Raw genomic sequence first — 13311 nt, forward strand, 5'->3', positions numbered from 1 at the left:
TTGCAATCATCGTACAATCAATCAATAATAACCGGAAGCTAAGCGCTTATAATCTTACACGGATAATGAACGGATTTTCTCACGGCGGAACTCTTTACATTTATTCGATGTACCTCTTTCTGCGATGATGAACCCATAAATCCGCCATGCTCGACGACTGGTCAACTTCTCACAATGACATTATGCGCATCTATCGTTCGAAACGAGATGCTGCTCGTGGCACCGTTCAGTCGAAATACAATATCCTTGGCTTCATTTCCTCTGGCACGTACGGTCGTGTCTACAAAGCTCAAAGCTTAGATCAGGAGGGGAAAATACATGCCATAAAGAAGTTCAAACCAGACAAGGAGGGAGATGTTATCACGTACACAGGAATCAGTCAGAGTGCTATCCGGGAAATCGCTGTGAGCACTCTCGTTCTTCGCCTTTGTTAGGTTCTGACGATTCGTAGTTGAATAGAGAGATCAGTCATGACAATGTCGTTGCCCTCAAGGAAGTTATTCTGGAGGATAAATCGATTTACATGGTCTTTGATTTCGCTGAACACGACTTTCTTGTGCGTTCGTTCTGCACTGTCGCAGATACAACAACATATTGATTGCCAATTGTAGCAAGTCATTCACCATCATTCTCAAACACTTCGATACCCAATTTCAATGCCTGTCCTCAAATCACTGATTTACCAACTAATAAATGGCCTCATTTACCTCCATTCTTGTCATATTCTTCACCGCGACCTGAAGCCAGCGAACATCCTTATCACCTCCAACGGCGTTGTAAAGATTGGGGACCTTGGTCTTGCCCGACTGATTTACGAACCTTTGCAGCCTCTGTTTGCTGGTGACAAGGTGGTGGTGACAATCTGGTATCGCGCTCCTGAACTCCTGCTGGGTGCTAAGCACTACAATAAAGCTATTGATTGTTGGGCTGTCGGTTGCGTGATCGCTGAACTCGCGAGTCTGCGCCCAATCTTCAAGGGAGAAGAGGCAAAACTAGATTCAAAGAAAAACGTCCCATTCCAAAGGGACCAACTTCTGAGGATCTTTGAGGTGTTGGGTACACCCGATGAAGCGGGTTGGCCTCGTATTGTACATATGCCGGAGTACAATAACATGAAGAGGTTGGATAGGTATGTGTCCATCACCAATCAGTCATGTCTTCTTATCACCTCCGTCCCCTAGATATCCGAGCAGGCTTCATGAATGGTGTCAAACTCGCATACGCTCACAACAAGGATATGACCTACTTCGTCAACTTTTCTCGTACGACCCAGATCGCCGACTTACTGCGAAAGAAGCTTTGCAACATCCCTGGTTCCATGAAGAACCGTTACCTACTTGGAAGTTAGTTCCTCCCTCTGCTTCATGGGATTTCGTTATTCATAGTAAAATTGTAGTGCTTTTCAATCTGCTGGCTCTCATCAGATACCACCTCACCGAAGAATAACCCAAGATGACGCACCGTCTATGATGCCCGTCCCAGCACAAAACAATTCTCACCCGCATCTGCTTGGGGGAGGTGGCATCGGGGGAGGTATCACTGGACCTGGGGCCCCTTTCGCGCAAGCGCAAACATCCAAATCAGGAAGCTCTACCAGTTTCACGAGTGTAAGCGGTGGTGGTGGAGGAGTCTATGGTGGCCAAGCTCCTACTGGGAGCTCGGGGCGAGGTCAAGGTGCAAGAAAGAAGGCGAGATTAAACTAGCATTCATTTCTCCCTGGAGGATATCGATTTGATGAGATATGGTCATACGAAAGAAATTTCTCAAGCTATCACATATGTTCGCCGATCAGAAGCTCTACATACCGAAATCAATTCTCCTACGAACGGTTGAAACTGAAATGCACTCCACCCCTCAATGCAACCTGTCGCGACGCGTTATCGGACGCTTGTACGCGGTAGTAATTATAATGGTGGTAGGATGCTTTTACCTTTTACAGGATAATGGACGGTGCTATTTTCGGGTATGAATTCGAGTTCGAGCTGATTTGACATATCACAGGCTATCATTTGGTTCTTGCTATTCTCAAAAAGCAATCGAGTTTAAACTAGAGTCGCGACACGACCAGCTACATATATGCACGAGGGGACCCAGGAACAGTTGTGAATGTGGTAGTTTGCAAACATATCACTCCACGAACTCATTCGCTTTCCTTCTCTCAACCATCTCAATAGACGAGGTCATCAGATGACGCTTCCGTATCTTCAGATGACACTTCCATATCTTCAGATGACGCTTCCGTATCTTCACCTCCAGCTTCCCATTCTCTTTCAGGAGGCGTACCGGACGATGATACCACGTTCATCATGATCGCGTCACCGATTGCACGCGCGACTCCCATATCGAGGCCGTAAGCCTCCGTACACGACGCAATTAGCTTCAGGTTGAGCGTCACCACGGTGGATGCCTCGTCCGAACCCAGTTCGGATGGGTCGACGGTTTGAGTGAAGGATACGAGGACTCTCAGGACGCCCATTTCTCCAACAAGGGATGACAGGTTAGGGAGGGTCTCCAAGGCTTTCTCTGTATCCGAAGGTGAGCTCTGTGACAAGGGTTAATTAGCACAAGACAGATAATCAAGAGACTGAGAGTAGGAGTCACATCTTGGAAAACATTCCTAGGATGATACGAATCCGCAAGGGCTCTCGCTTTGGCTGCCAGCTCCTCCTCGTCAGTCGGACGGAGGACTCGGAGGAAGACCCAAAAGCGTTCGCCCTTCGATGTCTTGATCACGAAGATGAGCATAGCCTCATCCTCGACAAGATGTATACAGAACGGAGTAGAGCGATCTTTGATCCAAGACAGCGTAGTTTGTGCCGAACGGGACCAGTGAACGATCTTGGCAGACGGATTTTCCGAGTACATCAGTGCGGTATCTCTTGCCTTTTTCTTCCTCGATCTCCCGGGCGTTACGATGCACCCATACAGGTACCTTATACGTTCCTTCGTCTCCTTCGAAAATTCAAAGACTTCATCGATCCTCCGGCCGTCTTGACGATGATCGAAAGTAGCCGCCAAACAGAGAGTGACGTATCCGAGAGCGTGTTGTGAGGATATGGTCGGCTCAAAAATCTTCTCGATGAAGTAATCGAGCATTATCAAGAAATGCTCGAGGTTCCTAAACCAGCGTGCTGCTCCAGCTAAGATGAACGGCTCGTCGATGGTGATCAGGCTACAACCGGTATCGACGAAGCGACCGAAGCCCTTATTGACAAGAACGATATCATCTACAGAAAAGTAGTTCCGTTCGCCCGTCTGTAGCAAGTATGAGAGGACGGTTTGGTGCATGCATAATGATAAACGACGATTCGAGTCTGACAATCAACGTTCAGCCTAGGGGGTCCAATTGAAAAAATAGTAGAATCGTACCTAGACTTTCGAAAGGAACACTTGAAAAAGGCGTTCTGTGACAAAGATCGGGGCCCCAGTTCCGACCGGGGGGGCAGTAGCCACCGCTCAACGTGGAAATATATGAATGAAGTTGCTGGTGTGGTGAAATGAATAGCTCCTCCAAGAAAACTGACAAGAGCGAAGCCGTGATCCGATACCTGTAAGAATGTGGTGAATTGTAAGGTTAGTTTCGGGGCGAAAAAACATACCTTCCCCTCGTCCACTTCCATATTCGGTCCAATAGAAGCTGGCCAGACGGAGAAGAGGCAAAACTCGACGGAAGGAAAGACAGTGCATATCGTCTCTGCTCCTCCCGGTTATCGAAAGCCCCCGTATCCGAGGTCCACACCCATCCTGACCACTCATCCTCTGTGAAGTATTTGAAGGGAATCTCTGTTCCAGCCACGACGAAAGCAAAGCGGGGATGATTCAAGTGAGTGCTCCAGGTCCGCAATATAACCTTCAACTCTGGATAATAATTCCCGTCTCCATCCAAGAACGCTTGGTCCAACCGTTTTAGAGCTGCGTTAGCCTCATCCAGGACAATAAACACCGGACTTTCGGCAGTAATGTCCTGTACGGCCATTATATCTGAGAGGGTTTCGGATATGGCTAGGTCAAAGTCGTGTTTGTCAGGAAGCGCGTCTACCAACTCCAATGCCAATTTACAGAAATCTATAATGATGGGTGATTTGGACCAAAGACCAAGCTGCAACCTCAGCCAAATTGACTTGTGTTTGTGTCGCAAGCCATGAGCCACGGCTGCTTCCAAGAACAGTTTGAAAACCAGCAGACGGGCCAAAAGAATTGCGCTGAAGTACCGATGGGCCAGAGCGAAATTCCTTGCCAGGAGTTCTCCAGAGTCGGATTCGGGTGAGATGAGCCTGGTGAACTGGTCGTCTTCACGAATACGACCTATAATTGACTCCAGATCCGGATCTCCAAGGCGAGCGGTGTCCGTGGCGGAGGTGAAATAGAAGCCCCAGTTGCGACAGAGACCTTCGTAGGTTATTCTCGTTTTGCCTGTTGCCGACGCATTGAACAAGAACCTGCCGTAAAAAGTCAAGGATTGGAATCGATTTGTTCGCTCGATCACGATGTTGACACGCACACATTTTTGCCACTAAATACCCCCTCGATCCTTGACTTCAGTACTGTATCGTATACAAAGGAACCCAGATTATGAAGTATCATGGGAGGTTCAAGTGAGCGTGGTAATTTCGGGAGACCAAGAGCTTTGACGAGTTCTGTCGTCTCTGGAACTTTCGGGATGTAGGGGTTTGGTGTGGCCTCCCAAACTGGGGTGACCTGGGTGCCTTCAACGATGGCAATGAATAAGGAGGAGGTTCGGATAGTCTCGAGTAGACTTTCTACAGCAGCAAGATCATACCTGGACATCAATGATGCCATCATGGGAGATTGTAAGAGCAATTCCTGTATGATCGGCCCCGAGCCGAATCAAAGCCGAAACCGGAAACCGAGCAAAACTCTGATAATATATATTTCGACAGTTTCCGTCGCTCGTTCGTAGTGAGTAGACTTGATTTTCCAGGCCGTTTCTTTTCGGTGCATTAATCTATTGCTCGGCGACTTCAAGCTTCAAGCTTGAGAGATATGATAAGATAACCGGCTCGGGCTTCGCCGTGGACGCGACCTCTAAAACTTCGTGAGTATACCTGTGTATAGTACATATCCACTTATAGACTCTCAGAATCCCTCTGATTCAATCCATGTTTAACCTTTTTGATTCAATAGTTGTTCAACAATGGTGTGTTAATGATTATCCATGGCTCCAACAAGTGCAGGACTACTTCAGAAGCGGGTGGTGCCGGTGTTACAGAAATTCTCTGCCAAATCGTAGGGGCATGCTCGAAGAACGATAGCATCCCAGTTGAAAACGCTTGCGATGGAAACCATGAGGTGCGTTAAAATATTGGGTGATCTAATGAAGCGAAGGCATTCACCCAACTATCGTTTCTAGCTCTACTTTTCGATTAAGTGGTCAGAGACTAGCTCCCTTTACGACGTAACTTTCAATTTCTTCGTCATACTTTGGTAGTTGAATCACCACGCTCTCTCCGATACTGTCGATAACACCTATGCACGCTGGCACCACAAGTCACGGCACGCTTTGCCTCTCAGCAGCTCCAAATGAAGGGAGTGAAATCGGAACGTAAAAAAGGGCCATTCAGCACTCAAATTCGCAAGCTAAATCCGCGGCGATTCGATATCTAAACAGTAAACCAAAGGGGTGCTAAGGTGTTACACTCGTAAGGGTGGGCCAGTAACAACTGGCGCTCTCGAGCCGTCGTGCCCATCACTTCTTCCTGGATATGTACCGATGCAAATACAAGAGTATAGGCGTTCAAGACACCCTCAAAGTAACATATACCATCCACATCCCATCGAAACCCTCATGATGGCGACGAATGCCGAGTCTCTTTATACTCGTATCGTACAACGCTTCGCCATCACCATTGACCGATGACAAAAGTGTCAAGGAAGAAAGAAAGCCCGCCAGTCGTCGGAATATTCTGGCCTTACGCTGCAGAAGGGGTGAGGGTACGGGTCTCTTCCTTATGTCCTTCGCCAACTCGGGCAGATCATTCTCACTTGTTCAACGTTCATCTCTTCCCTTCTCGACACACCAAGTCAGGTTTTCATCCATACCGCAAATGATCGAAGTTGTCGTAGAATCGTTCAGTCGTTGATACTTAGAACGTATGGGTACATATGTAGACAGCAGAGTACACAAATCAGGAAGTTGAAACTAAGAAAGACAACGATAAGTCATCAAAAACCGGAGCGATCATCGTAGACGTTCAGGAGAACCATTCGATACTCTTGGCGACAAGGGTGTCGTAAGTTCCTCTCCATATTCATCGATGGGGGGACAATTGATGAGTGCTCGCTGGGATCTGTGAGATGAACCCGAGTTGCCACGATTGCTAGAACAAACACTCGCCATAACTAACCTCGGTAGGTATGCCTCTTACTCCACCTCCATATCCGACGTGCTCGAAGTGGAATATCCCTCGAAGCAGCTGTCGCTATCTGTGCCAACATCCTTGCCCATGGTATCCACAGTTCCCGCTTGGAACTGATTGCCGCCATCCTGTAAGGGAAATGCAGATGTAGGCGAGTCTACATCCACGAGGTCTTCTGCATTATCGGCCGTCAATGTAGGAGGTAGTGATGAATCTAAATAGAGATCGTCATCAAAAGAGTATGACTCTTCGGGTTGGTCTGATGAATCCATATAGAGATCGTCATCAAAAGAGTATGACTCTTCGGGTTGGCCTGATGAATCCATATAGAGATCGTCATCAAAAGAGTATGACTCTTCGGGTTGGCCTGATGAATCCATATAGAGATCGTCATCAAAAGAGTATGATTCTTCGGGTTGGTCTGTCAAAAATACGAGGGCAGACAATCAGAGAACAAGCCTTTGGATGAAAGGAAATGAACAAACTCACCCACACCCAGCTCTTCAAACCGAGGTGGCCGAACTTCATATATAGGATATTCGAGGTAACGTGCGAAGTTGGTGGTGGTAGGATCAAAACCTCTCTCGATCTGCCATTTGTGGATTAATTTGTATACCCTACTAGGCCAGTAATATATGTCGGTCGGCCTGTGGCACACCCTAAGCTCGGTGGGTAGACCAAGGTTTTTGCAATGTGGGATGGACGTTTGGCCATTTTCATCAAAAGACCAGGTGTGGGTGGACAGGACTGAATCATCTTCGAGCGGAAGGTAAGAGTGTGGATGGAGGAAGAAGTATATGGGTCGATCCTCCGAACGTTGTCGCGAGAAATAAACGTATCCTATCAACTCGATATCTGGCAGGATGAGCTCTAAAAAGATTAGCCTGAGTAGAGATCCTACGACGTAAGACTCACCGTAAGACGACAGATCGTCATTCAACGAAATTCCGAGTCTATAAAAGACACTCGAAGCCTGCGAGTGCCAGACTCTCGGATTGTGATGGATGTACAATATCAAGTCTGAGTCATCCTCTTCCTTGAGAATGCATCTGTATGTCGATCAGCCACTGAATTCAAGATATTCCTCAACGCACCTTATTCTTCCATCTGGCATCATTACTCCGTCGGCAAGGCACCCATCTTCAATCCAAACACCACTTCCAACTGCGATCGTGGAATTCGTCTTGCCAGAAAGGACACAAGGTCGATCGATAGTTACGCGTGTCATGGAACCGAAGGAGATCACATCGATGACCTCTCTGTCGAATTTCTTATCCAATGGCAACCGAGAGAGATAGCGGAAGCAAACATCTTCGTCGAGAAGTTCGACGCTTGATGGCAGCGACGCCCTGACACTAAAGAAGGTAGGATGAAATAGACGGCAATCGGGCCCGTTCACTCCACGAACAAGAGTTCCTTGCGCGGGATCTATCCACACTGCCGATTCTCCAATACTTTTCCATAGCTTTGTAAGCTGTTTACCCAGATCGACGACTCGGTCACATAAACTAGACTTGATGCTTACCGACAATGTCCATGCATAACCTCGCCCGAGATCACCGAGCCTATCCCAGAAATGGGCAAGAGGCACAAGCTCTGAGTCAACCTATTAGCGAGAACACGAAAAAACGACAGGAATCTGACCTCCATAAAATATCAACAGAGGTGTACTTGATCGGTTAATCCCGAACAGTTGCATATTTGTTGTATCTCTGGTATCCGCTCAGTCAACGCTCCTCAGAAAGCGCAAACAGACCTACGTCGTTTTTGAAAACTGTCGAAAGTCTTCCTTCCATGCCTAGATTGCAAGCTCTTATATTGCAACTCAAGTCAAACACTGGCCCGTACCTTCTTCTTTTCTGGTCCACTGTACGAAACCACCGTGAAGCTCGAGCCCTGTTCATCCCGGATTTTGGCAGCGCAAATCGTTCGATCGACTCGAAAACGTCCCTCTTCTAGCCGCTTCCTAATACCGACGTCCCATTGCCTTGGGTAATTTTCGCAGTGTATATCCCGAATTCTGTGCACCCAGCCAAGCTTGATTTCGTAGAACTACGGACCTTATCAATGCTTCGTCACCGATGATGGAAATTACAAAATACGTACTTCGTCGTATAATGTACGCTTCTTCTTCTGCTGAACAATCTCATTGTAGATATGGTTATTTGTCTGGTTTCCCGTAACTGTATTAAATGTGCCCCGTTCAATTGATACGTTATGAGCGCCTTGGAAGAAACTCATTGCAAAAGGTGGACGTGAGGAAGAAAGCGGGGGAACAGAAAGGAAGAGGCGTGGGGTGTGGATAGTCAATTTATATCATTCTGATATATCTTTCCCCTCGTATATCCCCTGGACAAGGATCTATCGTCATGGGATTATCGAACATTTAGGGTGGACGTAGAGGCCACATGTTTGCAATGCTGTTGAGCGGTTCTTGATCCAGCTCTATCGTTCAGCGCTTGGATGCCGCTGGTATTGTTCCTCGCAAGTCGCTCGTGTGAACTGACAAATGGGGGTGTACAAACGCTGCGGAACTTTGGGAAATTTACGTTTCGTGTTTTGACCTTTTCATACATGCTGCGTGCATACGAGAGGGTCAAGTTGAATAAATCAAGCTTGGTCTGTATCCTAGTATCACCTCGACCCTCAATTCCTGAACCTGTCTTGATTGGCAATTCCAACGTGTAAGACGCACGCCCAGACTGTGTACTGTGTTGCAAAAATGACAGCTTGGTGGTATTTACTGTGCTTTGCATGATCATGACGCCGACTTGTCTTGAAGGTCTGCGACTCCACGCCTGATTCGACCGATAGTACCCATTATTAACATCCATTACCCACGAATAACTCGGATAACTCACCATTGAACCGAGCACGAGTCCACTACCTGCCTACTGTTTTGCTGGGAAGGATGGGCCACAATCAAATCGGTGAATAGTGCCAGCTTGGATAGTACTTAGTCGTCATATGGCTGATTGGCGTAATGAGACAAAGTCTGTTCTGAAAAAAAATCAATCTTCATCTGCGCCCTACGTAAAAGGACTACGTACCTCGACCGCTCCTACCGGTGGAGGTCGAACACTTGGAAACGGTCCATGGATGGTAGAGTCCACAGCTCAGAGAATTGAAGAACATGTTGGGAGAGCGAAGGAACGGTGGAGGTAGAGGAAAGCAGCGAGCTGGATGGTTCTGTCCTATCCGACCAGGAAACCCATGGTATCCCTTGAAGAAAAATGCATATTGAAGTGCTGAGCATTGAGCGCTTGAGCACTTGAAGCTTGAAGACCCGCAGCGGTATCACTGGTATACTGGTATGTCTGAAGTGTGAAAAAATCAAAAGATTGAAAGCCCGTGTCCGTACTTACCTATTAGATGAAGATTATTTTCTTAAGCACGTTGAGCTGGTGAGACCGCAGCGATTGTTGTCAGTGTGCATCCAACTCCAGCCGGAACTGCTCGGTGAATGTCGCGGAGTAACGAGAGAAAAGATCTTTGTCAGCATCCACTCCACCAACGCAACGCCCACAAGGACCTCCAAGGCTTGCCACTTGAAGCCTTCAGTATTCAAATTATCACTGTCATTACGCCCGCAGACGCTCTGGACACTGAAAGTGCGTTACGCTCGATCCTAACTCGTGATCTTCACAATGTCAAGTCACTGACACTGAGGAAGATCCTTTCGGGACGCGAAGTGAAACCCAAATTATGGCGTCCGCAAGACACTTTGTACGTCTATCATTCTTACTACATAGGAGACCACGAAGAAAATGGGTTCAGGTACGCCAAGATGTCAATTATCTTCATACTCTAGACTGCGCTACTCATTCTCTCCGTCGCCCCAGAATACCAGATACTAAAGCAGACAAATCGGTAAAGGGAAAGGGTTTACTCTCGGGTACTCTTTCCTTTCGATCCCTCCACATCTCGCGACAGACAAACACAGGCAGGCGAACAGACCCAAAATCTGCTTTTTTCGTGTCGTTCAACTCAGTAATATCGATACACATACCGATTATCAATCAGATCCAACCCATTCTGCCTTCCCTGAGCCGCCAACGATTCCATAGTGTACGCCGCAGTCGTTTGTTCCTGCGCTTTCCTCTTCGAAACCTCTGTAATTCTCTTCACTCTCTCCACCATGGCCGGATCCGGCATTTCAGGTAGAACCGTCCTCGGTAGATCACCCCATCGTCGATATTCACTCATCGGTCCTGCCTGAGGCGCATTAACGTACCGCTTCAGTACCCTGTTTAAATTCCCCCAATGTTTCGAAGGATCATGTAATACCTCCACACAAGTGATATCTAAGAATCCTTTCCGCGTCAAAAGTGGCATAATCCCATTAGAACTGATCAAGGCAGCTGATGGAGGTGGGGATGGTTCATAGTTGATTCCGAGCTTTCTAAACTGAGTAGTGAAAGGGTTGGAGCCGCAGGGCGTTATGGTGTTCTTGGGGCGTTCCTGGGTGACATGGTCAATGGAGAAGAGGTCATACGCATCCTTGAGCGTTTTGTCGGCAAGATATTCTTGCGGGATTCCGAGTACAGGTTGAGGTTTGAGTGCTGATTTCCCTGTTGGTGTAGAGTTAATGGACATCGGGTCCGAGGAAGACATTAGAATAGACGATGGACATACAGGCATTTTCATGAAGCATGTATCCTTGGTCATCGAGGAACTTGGAGTATGTTTCTGGAGTAAGATATCCCGTATTTTTTGGATCTAGGTACGAAAACATCGCATCCAATAGTTCGCTGAAGAGTGTGGATGGACTCATGTCAGTGTTGAAAAAAGGGCCCCAGGAACTAGCAGCCTGTTCAAAAGAACGCGGCGTTGTTTCTCCACGGACAGGAGAAGGTCGAGGTTGAGGAGGGGGAGTCGGCATAGTATATGAATGCGTCGAATGGGGATGTGGTGAGGGTGGTGGAGAGTGGGGAGAGAACTGGGACGATTGTGGGCTGCCAATTGCAGAGTGTAACGAATTTCTGGATGAGGAACTTCCTTGTCTGGGGGGAAGTGGTGGTGGTTGCCCACCTGCAGTTCGACGTTGAGGTAAGTGTGGTGGGATGGGATGGACCGCAGTCGTCGGCGACGATACCGTCATGATGCTTCCGAAGTTCAGCGATACCCTTTCCGCTACCGAAGGTCTCTCTCCATTTCCTCCGCTTTTCTTGAAGACAGTCATGGCATGCTCCAGAGAGTGTCCCTTCGAGAAACGTTCTCCAAGTGTACAGTTTGCGCAGAGGTCGTACTCGGTGCATATCAGACAGTGTACTCGGGGACTGTCAGAAAGAATACTCTGAGAGCAGAGATCGCAACTATACGTCATGGGGGCCATTGTGTAATGCGCAAATGGACAAAACTATCGTCTCATTCTCGTTTATATGAACTCTGGGCGGCCACAATTCATACTTCAAGCAGTAGTGCTCTTGACAGACGTGCCTATCTATTTCTGACACACGCCTCCGAATTTTTGATCACTGGAACACAGCCTGTGAGCTCGAATTATTTGAATTGATATAGGTTGCAAATGGCCTAGTCTGAGGTATCGCATCTGAAGGACAACACCATGCAGTCATCAGCAGAGCATCCAGGGGAATTTTCACTGCCACGAAGCTGTGCCATGACAGAAGCATCTACAAGAGCGCAAACGTTAGTCCGTTACACTGGAATATGTAAAATACACCCACAGGTAAGTTATAGTGACACAACGCCCATTTCGTCTCGTGGTATTTCAAACACGAACTCCCTGAAAGATGTCCCGAAAAGCCTCAAAATTATAACGTCCGCAGTTGGGAGAGCTCAGGACCGCAAAAACGATCTGCTTGAACCATCCCTTAAATTCAGGGTCCAAAAGAACATCCCGCATCTTGCCCTGGCGGACATCCGTACATACCGCATCCTATAGCACCTAACGATTACGAGAATCAAGGACCACGTACCTCCTTTAACCTTATATTCCCTAGGCATCTAGGTCTTCCGTTATCTCAGCCTGGGTCGCGGAACACAATTGTGGTCGGTATCGGTAAAGGGAGGACTGTTATGAGCACAGCACATATACGAACGACTTGGAACTTGGGCGTCAGCTACCGGTGAATGTTGAACGTCGAACAATTGGAAACAGTCCACACGTTTCAGAATTGAAGGACAAGTTGGAAGAGCGAGAGGTAGAAGGAAACCAGCGAGCTGGATGGTTCTGTTCTATTTGACCAGGAAACCCCATGATGTCCTCAACTTGAAGAAAAAGAATGTACTTTAGACGTTGAACGTTGAAGCGTTGAGCGTTGACTCGGAGCGCCGCAGCGTTATCACGGCATGTCTGAAGTTTTGTGTAAGAAATCAAAAGATTGAAAGCCCGTATCCGTACTTAACTAGATGAAATTTGTTTCTTTAACCACATTGAGCTGGTGAGACCGCAGCGATTGCTGCCAGTATATACATCCAACCTTCAGCCGAAACTGCTCGGTGAATGTCGCTGGGTCCGAGTAACGAGCAAAATATCTTTGTCAGCATCCACTCCGACGCAATGGCCATCAGGAAAAACCTCAAATGCTTACCAGCGCTTATCAGGCAATGACCAGCGTCGTAAGTTGCTTACCAGCACTCTGTAAGATGGCAATAGATTATCATGGCCCGCTATAGATTATCATTTGCTGGCCAGCACTATCAGTCAGACGGTCTTCGCCATTCTGATTGTGATTACAAGCCTCGTCAGAGTGATGAACTGACTACTAGTACAAAAATATTCATTTCTCTGGCACGGGATTTTTCTGGGTCATTACCGTCCTGGCAGGTACCGGCTTTGATCCGGAACCTCCAGGAGTGTGACAAGTGGTATGTACTGTAGTTATTTTTTAAATTTAAATTTATAGTTATATAATATTTGATAAGATTTAATTTCAACATATAAGTATGATGGAATTACATGACGTAGCAA

At 47.3% G+C, this 13311-nt stretch overlaps 5 protein-coding genes across 5 annotated transcripts; 1 reads left to right on the top strand and 4 right to left on the bottom strand.

The window, feature by feature from the left end:
• Window positions 1–102: 102 nt before the first annotated feature.
• E1B28_004895 (uncharacterized protein) lies at window positions 103–3544 on the top strand. Its single transcript, XM_043149422.1, has 6 exons — window positions 103–404; window positions 452–556; window positions 612–1129; window positions 1182–1343; window positions 1397–2535; window positions 2595–3544. The coding sequence occupies exons 1-5, from the start codon at window positions 147–149 to the stop codon at window positions 1701–1703; spliced, it is 1350 nt and encodes a 449-aa protein (XP_043014028.1). The 5' UTR covers window positions 103–146; the 3' UTR covers window positions 1704–2535; window positions 2595–3544.
• E1B28_004896 (uncharacterized protein) lies at window positions 1420–4812 on the bottom strand. The gene is made up of 5 exons (XM_043149423.1): window positions 4502–4812; window positions 3600–4439; window positions 3370–3548; window positions 2602–3314; window positions 1420–2542 (listed from the first exon to the last, which is right to left on the bottom strand). Exons 1-5 carry the CDS (start codon window positions 4801–4803, stop codon window positions 2168–2170), a joined length of 2409 nt encoding a protein of 802 aa, XP_043014029.1. The 5' UTR covers window positions 4804–4812; the 3' UTR covers window positions 1420–2167.
• A 1247-nt stretch (window positions 4813–6059) lies between these two features.
• E1B28_004897 (uncharacterized protein) lies at window positions 6060–8618 on the bottom strand (the record flags this gene model as incomplete). The annotated part of the gene is made up of 8 exons (XM_043149424.1): window positions 6060–6798; window positions 6867–7247; window positions 7293–7426; window positions 7472–7973; window positions 8022–8089; window positions 8138–8175; window positions 8226–8429; window positions 8484–8618. 8 exons carry the CDS (start codon window positions 8616–8618, stop codon window positions 6383–6385), a joined length of 1878 nt encoding a protein of 625 aa, XP_043014030.1. The 3' UTR covers window positions 6060–6382.
• Window positions 8619–8752: 134 nt separating this feature from the next.
• Window positions 8753–9241, bottom strand: E1B28_004898 (uncharacterized protein; the record flags this gene model as incomplete). The annotated part of the gene is made up of 2 exons (XM_043149425.1): window positions 8753–9175; window positions 9239–9241. 2 exons carry the CDS (start codon window positions 9239–9241, stop codon window positions 8753–8755), a joined length of 426 nt encoding a protein of 141 aa, XP_043014031.1.
• A 975-nt stretch (window positions 9242–10216) lies between these two features.
• Window positions 10217–12896, bottom strand: E1B28_004899 (uncharacterized protein). Its single transcript, XM_043149426.1, has 4 exons — window positions 12747–12896; window positions 12065–12693; window positions 11013–12010; window positions 10217–10948 (listed from the first exon to the last, which is right to left on the bottom strand). Exons 3-4 carry the CDS (start codon window positions 11710–11712, stop codon window positions 10365–10367), a joined length of 1284 nt encoding a protein of 427 aa, XP_043014032.1. The 5' UTR covers window positions 11713–12010; window positions 12065–12693; window positions 12747–12896; the 3' UTR covers window positions 10217–10364.
• Between the last annotated feature and the right edge of the window lie 415 nt (window positions 12897–13311).

This window comes from Marasmius oreades, chromosome 2 (assembly GCF_018924745.1).
Source record: "Marasmius oreades isolate 03SP1 chromosome 2, whole genome shotgun sequence".
Lineage (NCBI taxonomy): Eukaryota > Fungi > Basidiomycota > Agaricomycetes > Agaricales > Marasmiaceae > Marasmius > Marasmius oreades.

Bases quoted from the DNA above. Each gene is read 5' to 3' on its own strand.
- E1B28_004895 (XM_043149422.1), top strand. From the start codon at position 147: ATGCTCGACGACTGGTCAACTTCTCACAATGACATTATGCGCATCTAT. The intron at 405-451 runs GTGAGCACTCTC...GACGATTCGTAG, and splicing joins GTGCTATCCGGGAAATCGCT to TTGAATAGAGAGATCAGTCA. The intron at 557-611 runs GTGCGTTCGTTC...TGCCAATTGTAG, and splicing joins TCGCTGAACACGACTTTCTT to CAAGTCATTCACCATCATTC.
- E1B28_004896 (XM_043149423.1), bottom strand. From the start codon at position 4,803: ATGATGGCATCATTGATGTCCAGGTATGATCTTGCTGCTGTAGAAAGT. The intron at 4,440-4,501 runs GTGCGTGTCAAC...TTTTTACGGCAG, and splicing joins GTATTTAGTGGCAAAAATGT to GTTCTTGTTCAATGCGTCGG. The intron at 2,543-2,601 runs GTGACTCCTACT...CCCTTGTCACAG, and splicing joins CTAGGAATGTTTTCCAAGAT to AGCTCACCTTCGGATACAGA.
- E1B28_004899 (XM_043149426.1), bottom strand. From the start codon at position 11,712: ATGGCCCCCATGACGTATAGTTGCGATCTCTGCTCTCAGAGTATTCTT. The intron at 10,949-11,012 runs GTATGTCCATCG...CTACACCAACAG, and splicing joins CATGCTTCATGAAAATGCCT to GGAAATCAGCACTCAAACCT.